This window comes from Martes martes (assembly GCF_963455335.1).
Source record: "Martes martes genome assembly, chromosome: 6".
Classification (NCBI taxonomy): Eukaryota; Metazoa; Chordata; class Mammalia; order Carnivora; family Mustelidae; genus Martes; species Martes martes.
In genome coordinates this window covers 88,775,186-88,796,635 of record NC_137893.1, presented here as the reverse complement: position 1 = coordinate 88,796,635, position 21,450 = coordinate 88,775,186, and the positions used below count along the sequence as shown (strand labels likewise).

Below are 21,450 nucleotides of genomic sequence, written 5' to 3'. Positions count from 1 at the left end.
AGGCCAGCCAGGGACTCCTAAAAAGGCACTCTTAAATAACACAGGACCCTACTGTTTACATTTCTACTTGAAGAGCTCAGAATACATAATCAAGACAGTAGATAGTACTTAGTATCTGCCCCATTTAAGTAAAAATCTGGTAGCTCTGGAAAGAAGGGGAGATTCCTCCCTGGGCTTCTATGGAAAATAGCACAGTAATGGAGAGTCCAACCACAAAACTCAGGATAAGACAGAGAAGATACACTTATTAAGGGTGAAATGAGTGGGGAGAAGAGAAGGCAGTAGAAGAACAAATAGATTTTCTTTAAATTAGAGACACCAGGCTATGATGATTCTGTGACAAGTTAATTCATATAATATGTAGTTCCAAATTAAATTGTATGTGAGGATCTCTTCTCAGTGCTCACATATGCCCAACACAGGCTGTGTAATATGGCCTGTCCCTACTTCCTGAGGCAAGACGCACAGCCAAGGGAGAGTGACTGAGACAGCAGATCGTTTTAAGGGAAAAAAAAAAAAAAAAGAGAGAGAGAGAGGGAGTGGGAGAGAGAATCCTAAACAGGCTCCATGCCTAGTATGTGAGCCCAACACGGGGGCTTGCTCTCACAACCCTGAGATCATGACCTGAGCCGAAATCAGGAGTAGGAGACTTAATTGACTGAGCCACCCAGGTGCCCCTCAGATAGCAGATCTTACACCAGAGTCACATGGGGGGAACTTGGGGAGACACACATACCAATGTTAGAGAAATTAGATTTGGTAGGTAAGGCCTGGGTATTTTTTTCCCCCCCAAGATTTCTTTAAAGTAATCTCTATACCCAATGAGGGACCCAAACTCAACCCCAAGAATAAGAGTCACTGAGCCAGTCAGGCAACCCTAGGCCTGAGTATTTTTTAAAACCTGATGGAGACATTAAGTAGAGAACTACTGTTCCACATGAGTTTTCTGACTGCAGAGCTGAACCATGACACTGGTGATACTTAACCATTTTTGACTTAAATTAACTGGAATTTCATGTGGCTCAACTTAATAAAATTAGGGTGTTATCATTTCTAGATTTGGGACAGGATGTGTATAAAATCAAAGAAATAGGGGTGCCTGGGTGGCTCAGTGGGTTAAGCCTCTGCCTTTGGCTCAGGTCATGATCTCAGGGTCCTGGGATCAAGCCCCGCCTGCATAGGGCTCTCTGCTCAGCCGGGAGCCTGCTTCCCTCCCCCCCACCCCCCGCCTGTTGCTCTGTCTACTCGTGATCTCTCTCTCTGTCATATAAATAAATAAAATCTTAAAAAAAAAAAATCAAAGAAACAGAACAGATCATCTCCTCTAGCCTTCTGAGTTTTATGAGTGATGTATTTGGTAGAACCAAGGAGAGATTAACAGATGAAATACATCTGTTATCACCACGACAGCATACTTTCCTATGGAATCAGAATAGAGCTAACGTCAAAAAGAATGGGGGTAAAAAAAGGCCATGATTTGATAATTACTGAAACTGAGTGATAGGAATGTGGAACCTTATCATACAACTCTTCACACTTTTGGACAGTTTAAAATTTTCCACAATAAATGGAAAAAAACAGCTTAAGAAAAATCTGAAAAAGGACCTATATTTTTAAAAAAGTGAACAATTCAAAATACAATAATTTTGTTATATTTTTCCTCTGCCAAGAATAATGTACTATATTTAGATTCATAATTCTTATTCTTTAGAAACTCTCATTGTTAGACTAAGGAAAAAAGTATGAAGGCAAGATGTTCTTCCTCTCAGAATCACTGAATGCCTGGGAGGTCAATTTTAAAGGAAAGGCATACTTACATCCCGCTTCTTCCCTACTTCCCGCCCAACCAAATTTTTGATAATCTTTAACTTACCTTATGGCATCTCTTTCACCTTCTAGGTATCTTTTCACTTCAATGTTATGGCACCAACTTCAATGTGAATGGAAAAAAGAAAACCAAAATTTAACTTTTGAAAGGTGAGAATAGAATTTTTTCCTATTTCTCTAACCAATAAGAGAAAAACAAATCTTCTTGGCTTAATATATTCACCACATCAAAAGGAGGAAGACATATTTTGCTGTAATTTTTAAATTCAGAAGAGTATGACCTGTGATTTCCTAAAAGCATACACTATTATCCCACTAATTTGGGCACTCTGGAAAATCTAGTATGAATTAATGACAAGCTCTTATTATTTGGAGCTAGAATAGTCATTATAAAAATTGGTTTTTAATTGTGGCAAAATATCTGTAACATAAAGCTTACCATTTTAACCATTTTTTTTTTTTTAAAGATTTTATTTATTTATTTGACAGACAGAGATCACAAGTAGGCAGAGAAGCAGGCAGAGAGAGAGGAGGAAGCAGGCTCCCCGCTGAGCAGATAGCCCGATGCGGGCCTCGATCCCAGGACCCTGAGATCATGACCTGAGCCGAAGGCAGAGGCTTTAACCCACTGAGCCACCCAGGCGCCCCCATTTTAACCATTTTAAAGCATATAGTTCTGTGGCATTAAGTACATTCACACTGTTGGGCAACCATCCCTACCATCCATCTCCACAACTTTTTCAACATTCCCAAATGAAATTCTGTACTTGTTAAACACTAACCCCTTCCTCCTTCCCTCCAGCCTCTGACAATCACTGTTTTCTGTCCCTATGAATTTGACTACCGAGGATACCTCAGGTAAATGGAAACATATAATATTCATTCTTTTGTGACTGGCTTCTTCTACTCAGCATGTTTTCAAGCTTCATACCTGTTGTAGCAGGGGCCAGAATTTCCTTCCTTTTTGACGCTAAAAGAGTATGTCACTATGTATATACTACATATTGTTTATCTACTCATCTGTTAGACAGTTAGGTTGCTCTACCTTTTGGCTGTTATGACTAATGCTGCTATGAACACAGTTGTACAACTATCTATCTGAGTCCCTGATTTCGAATCTTTTGCAATATATACCTAGAAGGTGAACTGCTGGATCATACAATAATTCTATGTTTAACTTTTTGAGGAACTGCCATACTATTTTCCAGAGCAACTGCCCTATTTTCTATTCCTATGAGCAATGCACAAGGACTTCAATTTCTTTCATTTCTAAAAAACATGTGTTATTATTGTCTGTCTTTTGATTACAACCATCCTAATAAGTGTGAAGTAGTACCTCACTGTGGCCCTTATTTGTGTTTTCTTAACGTCTAGGGATGTGAGCATGTTTTCATGTGCTTATTGGCCTCTACCTTCTTTGGAGAAGTCCTCTGCTCCTTTTGAAATGGGTGGCTGCTTTTTTGGTTGAGATGTAAGAATTCCGGCCATATACTCATACACTCTGAATATTGATCCCTTACCAGATACGTGATTTGCAAATATTTCCCCCCATTCGGTGGGTGAAAGAGCCAAATTCTAATCTTAACTCACTAACTTGACATGACTGACAAACAACTTTCTCTAGACTTCAATTTTCTCAAATATAAAGTGAGGGTATTGGACTAGATAACACTCAAGGTTTTTCAGTTCCAAAAATTTATGTAACAGAATCCTTAACAAGTAAGTTAATATGAGGAAATAAACATTCCTACCACTATCCTCCTTCTGAGCAAATCTGCTTATGCTATTCACTAGCTTGGCAAAAACCTTTCCACAAAGGTAGATTCTTAACTAAGAAGGCCTAATCCTTACAGGATGAATTATACAGATTGAATTCTGCCAGGCTCCCTACCTGAGAATTCTGTAGTATGTGAAAAAACCTAAGTTTGTTTCCACAGAACTATTCAATATAATGGAAGAAAAGCATATAATCCTTACCTTTCAATCAGTAATTTTGTTATCTCATTATTTTCTTGAAAAAGGCAAATGAGGTTGTTTGGCAGGGAAAGGTAGTTACACAAATGCTCAAAATGGCTTGTTCCAGAAACTGCAAACGGGGAAGAGAAGAGTGGTGCATATAACAACTGAGAGTGCATCCTGTAGGACAGTAAGCACTAGCAGAACTTAAAAACATGATGAAAGAGTTTGGATTTACTAGATACATAACTCATAGGAAGTTCACAAGGGGCATGTGAAAGGGGTCCACAGAAAATGGCAGAATTGAGAACAGAGTTCCCACACCAAACTGGTCACGATTTCTTGGTGTCTCAATTTAACCATTTGAAAAATAATGTATCAGCCCAGTCTACTTCATTGGGGTTATGTGTGAACAAATAGATGACAAAAAGAAGTATGAGTGCTCTAGAAAAGTATAAAGCAGCACAGAAACAGAAAATGATTTTATCATGGGAGATGGATTTAAGCACTACCCTTAATCATCACTGCAAATGATTAGGAAGTCTACACTATTAACTGAACGAAGTGCCAGTCAACATACTTTGAGAGGACAATCTCACCGGTGGGTACCCCTTGCCCTGCGCCAGTCACTATGAGGTACAGAGACTAAGCAAACTTTAAGTCTGTCTTGATGCTACAATTTTATGAGATGAATGAAAACAGAACATAGAAAATAACTGCAAAATAGCAAATGGATTTCTAAATTAAAATCATATATGTGCAATTACAGGTATTCTGAACATTGACACCACACATTTCAAGACATTTCAAGTTAACAAACACCTGACATTATGAGTTTTCCCTTTTCATTACCTGAAGAACCCAGCTGATGAATAACATATAATTGAACACTCTAACTCTGAAAGAAAAACTAGTATGTTTTTGTACATAAAAACAGTACATTTATGAGAGCTAAATAAAATCAGTCATATATACATAAATATGCCTTTTTATTCTATAATTGTGTACCTCACAACAGTCAATTAGCTATGTTCTAAGTTTTCTTTCCTTTTTTTTTTTTTTGAGAGATAGAGAGTGGGCACCCATGTTGGGGGGAGAGGACAGATAGAGAGAGGGAGAATCTTAAGCAGGCTCCATAACCAGCATGAAGCCCCAAAGAGGGTTTGATCTCATGACACTGAGATAATGACCTGAGTCAAAATGAAAAGTTGGATGCTTGACCGACTGAGCCACCCAGGTGCCCCCTAAGCTTTCATTTTTGCAAGTAACTTTAATTATATACTGCTGGAGTGAAAGACTACATACATTTCCTACATTTTGAAAGAAATTAGAAATTACCTTGAATTTCAGGTGGGGAAGGAACTCCATTTAAGTAGTGAAAAAACAAAGCAGAACACTTCAGGAAAGGCATGATTCCATTTCTGACATTCCTCCACAGATGCCAGCCAGATGGTGTTTCTTTCAAGGCACTAAAAAGAGAAAAATGGTAATTGGGAAATCTATGAGGAAAGGTCATTCTAGTTACAGCACATCATGAAAATGGGGAAAACTGCTATTTGGAATCAGTGGCAGAGGCTTAAAAGGAGTGGGGCAGCCCCATTATGGGATGTCAGGTATAAATGGTGCTATAGCCATTATTATGCTGTTACTAAATACAGAATGCTGTTATTAAAATATAGAAAAGTATAACTATGTAAAGTTTGAAAAAAAACAAAACTATCCACTATTCTAGAAACTTTTATCAGCACCATCATTCTAGCTATTTCTATTTTCACACTCATCTATGTCTTATGTAGTTACAGTTGAAACATATGAAATATAAAATTCTTTTTCAGAACATCATAAAACATAATTTTTATCAGAACCGTAATATTCCGGAATACATCAATCATAATATTCAGAAAATTATTCCCCTGTAAGCAAACACTGCAATTGCTTTAAATTCTTTGTCACAGTGTATATCTTTATGGCGATAGGTTTTTCTATATGTTGAATTATTGTATTAGAGTGCATTCTCAGAAATGGGAAAAGAATAAAATTTAAAGAATAAAATTATGGTTCTTGACACACACTGTTAAAAAGCTAAGTGAAACTGCTGTACCAAATCCAAATGACTCCAACAATATGTGGAATTCTAATAATTCCCCTGCACTCCAGCCAGTCCTGGATATTACCTTAAAAATATATTATGGTGACTTAACTTGCATTTTAAAACTCCTAGTGAGACAACATATATTTTAGAATAATACTTTTCAAAGTAAGTTCCGTATTTTCACTAGTCCGTGCCAGATCCTCTGAGCAAAGGTTCCACGGCCAAATACATGTGGGAAGCTCTGTATATTACTCCTTTCTCAGAGATTTCCAATCATGTTAGCATATTAAAATTTCATCCCTCATTTTCTTTTTTACACATGTCAACAGGCAGCAATGTCCCTTTCCAACAGAGGAATTCCTTTCTCATGCTATCAGCCACTAATATTTGGGGAACTGTGATGATGTAAAGATTATGACTTCACCTTCCTGTATGCTGCTGAAGTGTTTTATACAAAGCAAGAACTGCTAATTCTTCTTCCCCAGCAGGATTTTCTTGATCCATGCCATTCTCTTCTGAAAGATATGAAAATATTAGTACCCCATATTTGCTTATGGATTAATGACATCATTTAAGCCCTCAAATAGATTCCTATATTTGCACATATCTGAAAATACTCAACACAAAATACAAAGAAATTTAGCTCCCAGGTATGAGCACTGTGTCAATCTCCATCATAACAAGGAGCCAGCGGGCTTTGAGGAAATCAGCTAAATACCCATTCTATGGTACTCGACTATTACTGAACTTAAGAAATAATAAGTAGAAACATTCACACTGCTATGGTATTTTACTAGGAGAAAAGAATTGGTTTCAAAATGATCCACGTGAGGATGAACAGAAAAAAGAAGCCTAATTATAATTTATGCTAATTTATGCATTATTCTTGTCTGGGCACCTCTTCTTCTTTTTTTTTTTTTTAAAAGATTTTATTTATTTGTCAGAGAGAGCAAGTGAGTGTGTGTTTGCATGTGCGAGCTCACAAGTAAGGGGAGTGGCAGGAAGAGGGAGAAGCAGGCTCCCTGTTGAGCAAGGGCCCAATGTGGGACTCGATCCCAGGAACCTGAGCCGAAGGCAGATGTTTAACCGACTGAGCCACCCAGGTGTCCCAACCTCTTTCTTTTATACAGGGAAAACTCAAGTACACCCTTTAAGAAGCTGAAAAAAATTAGTTACCTGTACATGAGGTAAGTAAGATCTGTATGATGTGTGCCATAGTAACCAGATGGAAAATGTGAAGGTCTCCAGTGCCAAGGCTGATCCCAGAGAAATCCTGACACTGCAATGCAGGGAAAGCGAGCACCAAGCCCACCTAGATACCAAATGCCAAGGGTTAGACAGGTGACCTTTCCCTCCACAGCTGAACACATTTCCATTTTCTTAACATGATCTCCTTCTGAGCTCAGCCCCTCCCCTTCAGAAATCTTTGTTGTTAAAGGGCACATGCTAGAAATTCCACTGGGATTGGCTAAATGAAACGACTTATGGCCTAATGCGGTCTGCATAAGTACCATCATTTCATATGTCCAGGAACTCCCTCATACATACCTTATTAGTAGTAAGAAAGATAACACTTGATATCTTTCTAGGGAGTGAGCAGTGGAGAAAAAAAAAACCAAGGTTTTGGACACACAAAAATCTAGATATGAATCCCAGCTACTCTTATAGGCTTTTTATTCAAGTTAACAACTTTGAGCCTCGGCTTTCCTGCTGGTAAACTAGACCTAATATATATATGCTTTAATACCTCAGCAGTAAGGATGTAAGGACTAACTGAGAATGGATGTGAAAGCAGTCAGGTGCACAGTAAATGCTAGCTCGCTTGGGAGCCTCCTGCTGCCCATCAGTGGTGCCAGTGGTAGCAGTCTTTATAGGAGTCCTAGAATCAGTAACAATGGCTAACATTTACTGGGGACATGGTGCTCTAAGCTCTTTACATTGCTTGTTCCACTGAGTTCTGACACAGTCATACGAGATAGGAACTAACTAACTCAAAGGTTCAGAATCCAATGCCCTGAGAGGTTAAGGGGACAGCACATGGGGTTGCTGTGTGTGGTGGCGCACTCAGTGTCCTGTGTAAGGCACCCAGCTGATGTGGTGCTGAAGGTTAGCCACCCACTGCCTGGCCCGTGCTGTGTCCTGGCACTAGAATGCATCTGCTCAGAAAACAAACCTTTCCTTAAATCACAGAAAAGGGCTGTCTGTTGCTAAGCAACGTGACCATAGGGCTTATCTGTCCCAAAGCACTGTATGGGTAAAAAACATAAAGAGGTTAAATTACTGACCTCAGTCACAAAGCAAAATAAGAGAGGTCAAGCCTCTCAACTATATTCCTTAACATTTTCTTTTTTGAGCCTTCTGGGAAAAGAATTATACTCAAAAGTATTAAGAATAATAGATGGCAACTCCTCCTGTTTGCCTTAACAATATTCACCAAGTCTAAGATATAGTACGATAAAGAGAATTCCAAACACAAATCACAAGATACTCACCAACAAATGGAACATGTCAATATCTAAAATGCATGGAAGGTCTCCATGGTTGTCATCTGGCACCAATGCTAAATAGTTAAAGAAAAATATATTAGCACATCTCATATGCCAACATAAAAATGCATACACCCTAGAGTTTAAATGTATTCTTCCGTAAGATATGTATGAATTTATAAGCTAGAACCTGCACATAAACAGTATTACCAAACTATTTTTACTAATGGAGAGAAGTTGCACCACTAAGAACAAAATCACAGAAGATGAGAAATTACCATATACAGTTTAAGTGTTCATACTCACATGCAAAAAGTTTACAGAAGTGTCCTTGCACCACTGAAAGTGATGCCACTGTCCAATGTGCTGCAGCAAATCTTGTTAGTGACCTAAGACAGTCATCCTGAAATAAAGAGATTGATGCAATGACCAAAGAAGCCAGCATATAAGGTACATTTCATCCTTGAGCAACGTGGGGGTTGGAGGAGCTGAGTCCCCCCAACCACAGTTGAAAATCTGCGTATAACTTTTCACTCCCCCAAAACTTAATAGCCTACTGCTGACTAGAAGCCTTACTGATGACACAAACACTTGATTAACACATTTTTTATGTTATATGTATTACATACTATATTCTTATAGCAGAAGAAGCAAGAAAAAAGAAAATAGTAAGTCCATTATGACTTAGAATAAATACATTTATGGCACTGTACACACACACACACACACACACACACACACCATGTATAAGTGAACCTGTTCAGTTCAAACCTATGTTGTTTAAGGGTCAACTGTAGTTCTCTCCTTTCAGGAATTCTAGTTCAGAGCACAGCTAGTCAAAGCAAAGCTGGATACATATGAGATCTCTTTTGGATATTTCTAGGTAGTAAGGAACTGACTCCATCACATCTGTAATGACAGGACTCTTAACGTGAAATGAATGGAATGAAGAATATCTAATTGTATGCAGAAAACACTGAAGCTATCTCCTTGCTGCTAGTTCTCTAAGGAAACGGACACATGCATCAAGACAAACTGCGAATAACCAAGACTCCCAAGGTGATGCGGTATTCCTTTATTCTAAAAAGATACTTGAAAATGTGGGAAATCCTCCAAATAGTGGGGAAACTATGGGCAAGAAGATGGATGTAACAAATCAGGGTGTCTGCAGTTCATCAAAATTATTATAGTGACTACATAGCAACATTGAGAAAAAAAATTTTTTTTAAAAAGATTTTATTTATTTATTTGACAGAGAGAGAGACAGTGAGAGAGGGAATACAAGGAGAGGGAGTGGAAGAGGGAGAAGCAGGCTTTCTGCTGAGCAGGGAGCCCAATGTGGGGCTCAATTCCAGGACTCTGGGATCATAACCTGAGCTGAAGGCAGACGCTCAATGATTGAGCCACCCAGGTGCCCCAACAATGAGAAAAATCTTGATGTAAAGTGAAGAATATAGCAAGAACAAAACTACATGTTAAGTATCAACTGTAATCAAGTTTCAACATGCTAATGAAAAAGGTGGTGAACTGATGAGTTTTTTCCTTCCTGCTTAATTCTGTTTTCCGAATTCTCTGTAACACTGTTTGGTTCACCAGATATTGAGGACTACTAATATATGTCAGTCTCGGTTTTGAAGATCTTAAATGAACACTTACCCCACTTTTTCTGCACTCAAGAAGCTCATAGTCCTGGCTGGGGGCGGATGGATGGGGGATTGGGGTGAGCAGAGGTGGGGGAGGAAATGACTGCAGGAGGGAGTATCACAGAAGAGGGATATCCCCCTCATTGGGCACGGCTCAGAGGTTTCCCAGGGAAGGCAGAGCTTGAAGAGCCATCAAAAAGAGGAGTCTATTTGGGGCACTCTAACAGAGGAAGGCCTGGGAATTAGCATTTGGGGATTGGCAGTAATTCTGTAAGCTTGGACCATGGATGTGGGGATTGGCAGGAAGTGATAATGGAGAAACAGGTTAAGAAGTTTCAGAGAGGGGTGCCAGGGTGGCTCAGTTGGTTAAGCGACTGCCTTCAGCTCAGGTCATGATCCTAGGGTCCTGGGTTTGAGCCCCACATCAGGCTGCCTGCTTTGTGGGAAGCCTATTTCTCTCTCTCCCATTTTCCCTGCTTGTGTTCCCTCTCTAACTGTGTCTCTGTTAAATAAATAAATAAAATCTTAAAAAAAAAAAAAAAGAAGAAGCTTAAGAGACAGGAGTGTCTGACTGGCTCAATCAGTAGAGCATGCAACTCTTGATCTTAGAGTTTGAGCCCCACACTGGGTGCAGAGATTACTTAAACAAATAACTAAATATACTTTTAAAAAAAAAAAAACTTTAAGAGATATAGTCACTGTTTGGAGGAACCCTCTGATATTGTATTAGGAAAAAGATTCAGGGTAGAGACTGACATAAAAATCTAGGCCAGAAATGGTATGAACCAAATGAGCAGGAGTATGAATGAAAGGGACAGGACAAATACAAAGAAGAGGAATTCAACAAACTCTACTGATCAACTAGATGGCTACTTAGATTGCCTTTTTAATAATCAACATATTATCAACTCTTACTTACTGTAAGAAAAATATCACAGTCAACTCTGGAATGTCATTTCATTATATCATCATATATCTGATAGTTAAGAACTACCATTCTGCTGATTTACTATAAAGATACAATTCAGGACGGTTTTAATACTAGGTCTACTTCCAGATTTTCCAAGTCCAAAGCAGTTTAGATACTTCTATTTTTAAAATGTTCCAAAGAGGATTTGAATGTACAACCCCAGGCTGAGTACTTCTGATACACAAACTATATTCTTTAAATGATAAAACAGGGTCCTGAGACTCTAGTGTTTGCAATGAAAACAAAAGTCAGCAAATTAACTAGTTGTTGAGTGATCATGCTGAACTGTATTTTCTATACTGCTTGTTTCTTCGTTAGGCTCTTATATCTGTGTTGTCAATCTTGGTACCTAAGAAGTTTTTAAAAAATCCTAATGCCGGGGCGCCTGGGTGGCTCAGTGGGTTAAAGCTTTGGCCTTCGGCTCAGGTCATGATCTCAGGGTCCTGGGATTGAGCCCCACATTGGGCTCTCTGCTCAGCGGGGAGCCTGCTTCCCTCTCTCTCTCTGCCTGCCTCTCTGCCTACTTGTGATCTTTCTCTGTCAAATAAATAAATAAAATCTTAAAAAAAAAAAAAAATCCTAATGCCTGGGGCCCATCTCCAGAGACTCTAATTGACCCATGTAGAGCCCAGGCATTTTTTAAACTCCCCATGTGATTCTTTTTTTTTTTTTATTTTTAAATTTTATTTATTTATTTGAGAGAGAGAGAGAGAGAGAGAGTGAGAGAGCATGAGAGGGGAGGTCAGAAGGAGAAGCAGACTCCCCATGGAGCTGGGAGCCTGATGTGGCACTCGATCCCAGGACTCTGGGATCATGACCTGAGCTGAAGGCAGTCACTCAACCAACTGAGCCACCCAGGCGCGCCACCCCCATGTGATTCTACATGAACAAAATTACATGATTTTGTTCTTAAGTACACTTTTATGATTTTAAACTTGGATAGTAGGGCGGTCTATCACACTGACACTAACTACACAATAAAAATTAGCAAGCTTTGTATACTCCTTCTTCATTCTTCTCAGTATTAAATGTATTATTTTCACATCAATCTGTCTGTCTACATGATGCTCATAAAAAGCAGTCAAATGTGGTAGAGAGTATGTTCTGTTTTATATTTCTAATTACTGCATTAAAAATTCAAGAACAAGAACTGTTTTTAGTTTTTTTTCCACTTTTCATGTGTTTAACCAAGATCTCTGGATGTGAAGAGCTCAAGTCTATTTAATAACCAGTTCAGGTTTTTAAAATTTAAAAAAAAAAGCAGAACTTCTGAATTTCTATTCCCACCATTCTGTGAACTGAGCAAACTGACAACTTACCAGTCTGCAAGGCAAAGGACCAAATAGTGGTTTATCTTCATCACTTAAAATTCTTTCTGCAGATTAAAAATGGTTAAGATGATAAATAAATTGGATATTATGTATATTTGAAAGCACGATATTGTCACGTTTTGAAATCTTCTAAGTAATTTCACAGGAATTAACTCTGAATGAAAAGTAAAACTGAAAACACATCCTCTCAACCAACAAGAATGAGTCGTTGCTGCGCTTAATTTATAAGCTGTCAGTCTAATATTTTGTCAGTATATACTTCCTGCTTCAAAGTCTTTATTTCCTCAGACTACTGCCACTTTAAACATCTCATTTAAATAGAGGCTTCTACACATAATTCACATTAGCACATGCTTGCGACTTAATGTTGAGTCAATTGTAAATCTCTTACCTATGCTTTGGATGGTGTATGCACAACTACCCCAACACATTATGGGCACACGGGGATCCTCCTCATTGGGATGAACCTTTAGTCCCACCTTGTAAGTAGCAGTTCCAAATGTTGTTAGCATTTCCTTTATGCTCTCAGAATAAGGGTTCCTGAAGTGAACATGTATAGAATTAGCTCAAAACAATGTGCTCGTGTTAATCAAATGGTTCAGTTTCTTAACAGCCATTTGCTATGCTGGAATTGAACCACTTAAACTACTTAAAAATAGAGTGTGCAAAGTGGGAATTAGAGACTTGCAAACTGTCTCTGCCTGAAAGGAGTTATACTTTATTTTGGTGGGCAGGGGTGAGGCCCAGGGCTGAAAATAAGCTATCCAGTGGAAGCCTACATACTGAATCAGAACAAAGGTTAAAGTTAACCCTTGAACTCTTTCTCCATCTACAGAACATTGGCAATGTATACCCACTGCCACAAATTTAGTTTCTTCAGGGAAGAATCCTCAGAGAGAAGCTGTTTTACACACTGGCATTTGGGGATCCTAAGTAAAGGACCAGTGGGGGTCTGATCATTTCACTGTGAAGTTCACAGGTCAGCAAGCTCCAGCCTGCCCACCAGGAATCCAATGAGCTTTTGTTTTGAGCTTTACCTGAGGAACAGTAAACATTTAAGGAACGAATCAAACATCAAAGAGATAAACTCAAACGAACAGGCAGAAACAAAAAATACAGGGATAACAGAAACAGTATAGAACCCAGCAAACTTGTGAGAAATTTAGAGGATTAGTCCAAGACCGCCAACACTGAGCTAACAGTAGGACTATCTCAAAGAACCGAAAAACCAAAAGGAGAAGACTATCGAAGAAACAGACAACTCTCATAGCTGAAGGATGGGAATCTTCAAAGAGCCTACTGAAAATGTAGCAAAATGGATGAGGAAAAGATTCACATACCAAAGAACAACACAGAGAAACTTTTAGAACACTGGGAATTGGGGCACCTGGGTGGCTCAGTTATTAAGTGTCTGCCTTTGGCTTAGGTCATGATCCCATGGTCCTAGACTGAGTCCTGTGTCGGGCTCCCTGCTCAGCGGGAAGTCTGCTTCTCCCTCTCCCACTCCCCATTTTTGTGTTCCCTCTCTCCCTGTCTCTCTGTCAAATAAACAAAATCTTAACAACAACAACAACAACAAAGCACCACTGAGAATTAAAGGGAAGATCCCAACAGCTTCCAGAAGTAATAACTACAAAGGAACAGGAGTCAGAATAGCATTAATTTCTCAACAGATGCTAGAATTTGGTAAAACAATACTTTCAAAATCTAGATGAAAAATTACTTCTAGGGGCGCCCGGGTGGCTCAGTGGGTTAAAGCCTCTGCCTTCGGCTCAGGTCATGATCTCAGGGTCCTGATCGAGCCCCACATCGGGCTCTCTGCTCAACAGGGAGCCTTGCTTCCTTCTCTCTCTCTGCCTGCTTCTCTGCCTACCTGTGATCTCTGTCTGTCAAATAAATAATTAAAAAAAATTACTTCTAACCTATCTACAGTTCTATACCCAAGCCATCAACCAAGTAAATAAATAAATGTATTTTCAAACATGAAAATTTAACACCCAGGCACCCTTTCTTAGGAATCAGAAGTAAATCGAGAAAGAGCATGATATGAGATTCAGGGAAGTATGAGGGGCATGGCCAGGGGAAGTCTCAGGATGACAGCTGTGCCTTGTCCTGGTAAGTACAGGAGGACACAGGCTGTGGCGGGGTGGTCCAGGACAAAAAATCATCTGATCCATCCGAGCATTTTCGAAAAGCTACAGCTAGACACCATGGGTGTCTGTGGGGGAAAGTAATATACACAAAGAAAACCAAGTACGTGAAAGATATAAGGTGATTATTAACCACCAGAAAGGCAAAATTATATAAGGAAATAAAATCATAACACATAACTTCTATCAGCAGAGACAATTACAATGTAAAAATTGCCAACTGATTTAACTGAAACCTGAAGTAACTCTACCTACGCACTGGTGAGGGGCAGTGGATACAACAGACATAAGGGCTGAATTAACTGCCAGTTAGTCAACAGAAAGGTAATGGTTTAAAAATGATAAATCAAGAGACAGTTGACTAAGCATTTTAACTAGATACATGGAAGTAAATGGCAGAAGAAATAAACAATATCATAGGACCAAGGCTTTTCTTGAGTTAACGTAGTACATGCTAGGCGTGGCAGCCAGGTGGCTTTACCTACAGCATGTCACTTTACCCGCACAACACTGACAAGGGGAGTATTAGTACTCTCACTTTACAGATGAGGAAAATGAGGTACAGAGAGGTTATGCATTTGAAAAAAAGTCACACAGCTAGTAGGTAGTGCTGCTGGAGACTGAATCAAGCAGTCGCAGTTTGGCTCTATAATCTATACTACACTTCACAATTAATTTGCTTAAAACAGGGCTGAAAATATTCTGGTCTGATCCTGAGTTACTAAGATACTGGTGGGGCCCTCAACAGAAATATGAAAGTCAGAAGGAAAGCACAGGACTTCATGGGGAAGCTGAACAGTTCAAATTTAGATGTACTGATTAGTTTTTTTTTTTTTTTTAATTTTTTTTATTTTAATAAACATATAATGTATTTTTATCCCCAGGGGTACAGGTCTGTGAATCGTCTGGTTTACACATTTCACAGCACTCATCATAGCACATACCCTCCCCAATGTCCATTTCCCCACCACCCTCTCCCATCCCCCTTCCCCCCCGCAACCCTCAGTCTGTTTCTTGAGATTGAGTCTTTTATGGTTTGTCTTGTACTGATTAGTTTTTGCTGGGGAGAGCCAGACAAAGGGTAGAGCAGGGAGTCAGCAATGCAAACTAAAAGAGGTTGGTAGGAGTAAAGCATGTCATATGGTTCTTCGGTTTTTATCATGTAATCCTTAAACCTCAGATTTCAAGATCAATGTCTCATAATATTTTGCTCCCTAGATTGATAAATCATATTCTAACCACTAAATTTTTCATTTTAACTGGAACAAGTGTGAAAGAAATCAAATAAATACTCACTTAGGATGAAAATCAGGCCTAAACCCTTCAGGGAGCTGCAGTTCATCCATATTTTCTGAATTCTTTGAAGAAGCAGTATCTAAAGAAATAAGCATTTTATATTATTAATCATCAGTTTATAGTAGTTCTGCAAATTTCAGTCATAAATTTCATTCTAAATATAAGTAGGTCAAAGAAATTAAAAAATAACAGGGGAGAGGCCCATTAACAAAAACTGTCCTAAGGTACATTCAAAGCATGAGAAATAGTAGCTGACTGACCAAGGCACCTTTTACAGTCAACTACGCTTTCCTAATAGTAGAGCCACTAGAACACAGCTAGGGAAGGTAAGGAGAGTATGCTATTTTGTTTTAATAAAATCCAATGATAGAAATTCTGCTCAGACTGCTTTCTTGCAAGGTCATTAAATGCCGTACATATTTATGAAACTTGAGAAGTCTCTGGTAAAACCAACAATAAAGTGAGTCGGCTTGCCACGAACTAAAGCTGGCTCTCCAACACTCAGTTACATTCCCCCACCCCCAGAAGCTCTTCAATAAAATGGGGGAATAAGTGAGAAGTATTTATTATAAATGTCACATGGGCTTGTATGTTTTTGAAGGAGTAAGGAATAATGTAGTAAAGTCAAAATTAGTTCATTAAGACAAAGAAAATTAGAACAAATCAAATTTTAAAATGAGAGGTTTCACTTTTAAAATATTCTTAAATAATTTCTTCTGGAGCTACATTTTCCAACAATCTCAGACTTTAGGGGAAAAATGAACTTATCAGAACTTACTAGGAGTACTTTCTTCTTTCCTAAGAACCTGTAATGCTTTTATTTGCTGAGAGATTGTTCTAATCCACTGAGTCAGTTTTGGTTGGTCTGAAATATTTAACCTGCTAGAGAAGATTATAGAAACTGTTTAGTATTCTGTTGCTGCTTAGTTTAAGATACAAAAAGACTCTTCAAATGCTTATGAGCATAATAATTAAAACACATTTCAAATACTTTTTTAAAAAAAAGGTAGGGGAAAATTTGGTGCCTTAAAAAAATAATAGGTATTTGCCAATGGAGATGAAAAGATACTATTTGTCACTATGATGCTAACAACATTATTTGTCAAAAATTTCACTTTTTTCACAGTACTGGAATTTGCTAATAATTCTTAGACAATCATAGCACCACCACTAGTATTTATTATGTGATAAATACTAAAAGCATTTTACAGTATTAGACTAATTAAAATACTCTTATGTGATAGGTTGTGTTATTTTCCCCATTTTAGAGATGAGGAAACTGAAGTTTAGAGCTGTGTAACTTGACTAAGACCACACAAAGTACAGATCTGGCATTCAAACCCAGTTATACAGACTCCAAAAAAAGCCTGTGTTCTTCAGGACTATGATGTAATTGGCCTTCATGAGAAAACAAAACAAAACAAAAGTGATGTGTGAAACACAACAAAGGTAATTTTTTACTTCTTATATGCAGTGAATCCTTAATCTAACAATCACTAATTTATTAGTTCAAATACAGATGTAAGTCACCATGATTTCCTGTTATGATTAAAAAGCATGACATTACACTCAAATCTACTGGTGTGTGTTTTTTTTTCTACTGGTGTTTTAAGATTTTGTGGTAGCATAAGTAAGACACCATAGTTTGAATTCCCAAAATTGAAAAGAACTTTGCTTTGAATTGAATCCAAATAGCACAGAAATTAATGGATGATTCATATTTGCAAAACTTAAATTAGTATTTGTGCACGTAAGGTAGATAGCATAATTCTATACTGAGATATAAAAACCAGATCTGAATAACAGACAGTATCAAATTCATATTTGAAATGAGAATATCCAATACTTCTATTAACTAGAAGCATCCTACAAATTATGAAATAACATAAAAACAATAAAAATTTTACTTTAAAATTTTAAAAACATCAACAGATTTTCCTTTTTTTGGCCCAACTCTTGAAGGTATTATCAGCCAGTAAATTGTAAAAAATTGTATTTGTTAGAACATTCAATAAATTCAGTTTGAGTGGCTCCTCTGTCCCCTACCAATTTACCGAGCATATCTTGCAAAGTATGAGGAGGATACTTAAAGTAGGGTCCTAGAAATAAAGGAAAACAGTTTTCATAAACATATGGGCATTTTATACCTTTTATAATGGATGACCAAGAAACTGAAGTCTGGCCTGTTCCTTTCTAAAAACCAAAATTGTATTTCACAAGTCTATCAGAAGAAATTACTACCAAAAAACGTATCAGGAAAACAATGTGATTACCTAGAGTGATTTCTCCCCTCTCTGGTTTATCATCTCATTATCTTTAACACAAAACTACAGCTTAAATATAAAGGTTTCATGGGCCCAAACTTACCTGTTAAAAATATTTCGTGGAGGAAGCAGCAGAGGAATTACAGTATTACTCAAGCACTCACAGAGGGGACAAAGGAATTCTCCGTTTTCCACATCATAGCTGGTATGTAAGCGCAATCTCTGTTGCCTTCGCTGTTCTTTAGCTTGAACGGAATCAAAATACCTTTACAATTAGAGAACATGAGGTATCAAAAACAACGGTAATTTTTCTCAATGAGAGCCACAAGCTTCTACATTTTAACTATTTTGTTTCCACAATACAATAAAATCTTCACATTTCTTGGTCCCAGTGCTGTCTTGTCACTTTCCCAGGGCCAGTTACTACTTGCTAGTGGAAGTGCATGATCAATGAATGAGCACAGTACTACAATAATAGCACTGATTTGTTGGTTTTGCAGGAGAATAGACCAAAGTAGAACAAATTCGAGGTTATCCCATCTTAGGTCGGGGAGCCAGGACAATCTCAGGAAGTAATAAGGCAAGTACTAATACCTTTAGAGTTAAGAGTGAACACCCTGGAAAGACATTACTCATCTAGTGTTTGTGCCACCATAAAAATCTTTTTTCTTTGTCCAACTTGTTAGTTAATACAGATCCCCACATTAAAAGATGTATCTGATATACTATGAAGTTTCTAAGTTACTCCTTTAACATGTACGACAAAGCAGCTCAATTTTAATTGTTATTAGGTAGTGATATGCAGGTTTTTCTTCAGCATTTCTAATTCTTTCTCCCTTTTTCTAGAATGAAATGTCCTTTATTTAAAAAGTTAATTCTGAGCCTTCAGATAAGCTTCTCTTGACTAATATTAAGAATATAAATTACCTTTGCCAACAATGGGCATGCATAATGTGCCCACAGCTACCAGTGTGTGTTCCGCAAGACAGATCAGGGTGCATGAATAATGGATCATATTTTTCTGCATTACAAAACAAAGAAACAAAAAACAAAACAAAACAAAAAACCAAGCATTTAATCTTCCTATAATAAATGTACAACTTTAAATTGTGAAATCCTCGATAAGGGCTTGTAAACTTAAAATGAGATGCTAGTTTATTCCTTCGAGATATCAGTCATTTATGCAAGACCCTGGATTATTTAGAAAGCAGGACTCTAATTTTTATCACCCTGAGCAAATGAAACATCCCTAAATTGTTAACTGAAACTGGAATTCTGTATTATGTACATCTACTCTTTTGAACATTCCATGCTTTCAGGGCACTGAGAGACTCCCATTCCCTGCAAAAGCCCAGAACTTGTTCTTCATGGGGCTGCCTTTAATACTTTGGCGGGGCTGGGTCACCATATCTGCAACAAAAAGGTGTTTTGGCATAAATGGGGCGCCCCCTAGAGGAGATTCTGCCTAAAGACTCTCATGAAAAGAAAAGTCACAATCACAGTACCAGACAGAGTCAAAGTGGGAACAAAATGCCCAGGACAGCAGCCCAGATGGGAATAAGATAATTTAGACAGTCTTCCGATCTAGTGCTAATTTTTTACATTCAAAGGAGATGAAAACATGAAGACAAACTTAAGATGGGTCCCTGACTTTCTCTATATTAATTAGTATGATCTTAGAAATTCCATAACATTCTATAAAGAATTACTCAAGTTTCAATTTGCTTTACATAGCATAAAGAAAATATTTCCAGATATAAGTTGTGAAAGCATTTGGAAAACCTTCTTATAGCCAAAGCTTTTTCTTCACAAAATAACTAATTAAATAAAACTGGTAACTTTAATCTTTGGCCCGGAATGAAATTTACAAATCATGGAGTTCAAATGATCATTTTTTAAGATGAAGCAGACCAATCCTTATCAACTAGGTGCTTGAGAGCGACACTGCGAAGACTTTCCTTATGGAGAAAAAGCTATCCTACCAGTGGGTTTTTAATTCTACCATGTAAAAGGCACTTGTTAAATAAGTGCTTTGGAAATTATAAGACACAGTTCCCACTCTCAAGAAGTTTACTGGAATTGTTGAGGCATATGCACATATAAACGAGTCTAAGAGTAGAGATATGAAAGTGTCTGTGGTGGAAACAATAATGTGCAGCTTAGATGCCCCTGGAGCAATGAATAACTTACTCCCTCCTTAGCAGTTAGAAGAGGGCACTTTACTCTTATTCGTAAGTGGCAACTGCTTTGCTCAAAGTCACACCTCTTTCCAGAGGTGGCCCACAGTCACTGATCAGTGTTGGGGCTTAAAGACCCTATTCTCCTTGCTCTGACGTGGAACACCTCCAAAGGGCCATCCAGCTAGAGAGCTCCAGTGGGGTGGGATGAAGCCTTTGGGGGATTGCATGAAAGCTCAACTTCTCCCTTTGCCCAAACCTGCTCCCTTTCTCTCCATTCCACAGATGTTTATTCCAAGGCTATCCCGAATAAATGTCCTGCATGGTAATCTCTATTTTAAGAGTCTGTTTTCTGGGGAACCCTATCAGTGATATTATTACTACTTTGCATCAGAATCTGGCTCAAAGACTGCTTCTCACATAGGTAACTCACACAACTGTTCCAAGAGATCCCACTTTGGATCTATTCAGGAGACAAAATTATTATTATTTCCATGTGCCAACTAATTATTAGGACTTTCCAAGTGTATTGAAGAATGGGACCATTAAGTACCAATTATGTTAATGTTATATCACAAAGAAAAGCTTTCTTTTGAATCCCTGTTATTTACCAGCTATCTAATTCATGACTGATACTTAACTTTCTGGAGTGTTTCAACATCTGTCAACTGGAAAATTTCTAAGACAGCTGCCTAAGACACCACCAACCCTATGGAGTTATTATCAGCTTAATAAAATTTCTGTGCCACACTGAGTGGCAATCATTAAGAGGGAGGAGAGGGTCTAGCTGTGACTTACCTGGATCCTGAATGAATTTACTCCTGTTTTTTGATAATACAGTTGATCTTTGAACAAATGCTGCCAGAACCATTGCCTTGCTCTCCACCTTCACCTCTTGCTCCTCTTGACACAATATACAAGTAACAAACTGTCTCTGTTCAGGGACCTGAGTTTGCGCTGGGCCCAACGCTGTAAGTGCCGTATCTGAGACCATAGGGCTGCGATAAAAGGGTAGACGTTTCATTAATGAGCCTAAGAAGTTTCCATTTAATCATAAAACAGTGGACTTTAGGTATGCACATATTGAACACGTGGTATGATTTGAACTGGCAGAAGTCATTCATATTTCTCAAACCTTCTCCTATAACCCTCACAGCAATCCAAAATGCAAAACAGAAGCCACTCACTCAGTTAACGGAACCTAGTGCACTCATTCCTTTTTTTTTGTTTTTCCTTCTTAAGACTAATTTATTTGAAA

General features: G+C 38.1%; 1 protein-coding gene across 3 annotated transcripts in view; it reads right to left on the bottom strand.

Annotated features, from left to right (window-relative positions):
• Positions 1-21,450, bottom strand: part of UBR2 (ubiquitin protein ligase E3 component n-recognin 2) — a 124,117-nt gene that overhangs the window by 7,452 nt on the left and 95,215 nt on the right. For 2 of the 3 annotated variants that reach the window (XM_080807224.1, XM_080807223.1), the window contains exons 30-43: positions 20,991-21,190; positions 18,943-19,036; positions 18,119-18,280; positions 16,530-16,633; positions 15,752-15,830; positions 12,697-12,845; positions 12,294-12,349; positions 8,668-8,764; positions 8,368-8,435; positions 7,052-7,187; positions 6,300-6,390; positions 5,122-5,252; positions 3,805-3,913; positions 1,874-1,930 (exon numbers count right to left, since the gene is read on the bottom strand). In XM_080807224.1, coding sequence (XP_080663350.1) covers positions 1,874-1,930; positions 3,805-3,913; positions 5,122-5,252; positions 6,300-6,390; positions 7,052-7,187; positions 8,368-8,435; positions 8,668-8,764; positions 12,294-12,349; positions 12,697-12,845; positions 15,752-15,830; positions 16,530-16,633; positions 18,119-18,280; positions 18,943-19,036; positions 20,991-21,190 — 1,533 coding nt within the window. The remainder of the gene's footprint in view (positions 1-1,873; positions 1,931-3,804; positions 3,914-5,121; positions 5,253-6,299; positions 6,391-7,051; positions 7,188-8,367; positions 8,436-8,667; positions 8,765-12,293; positions 12,350-12,696; positions 12,846-15,751; positions 15,831-16,529; positions 16,634-18,118; positions 18,281-18,942; positions 19,037-20,990; positions 21,191-21,450) is intronic. The other variant, XM_080807225.1, reaches the window with a different exon arrangement.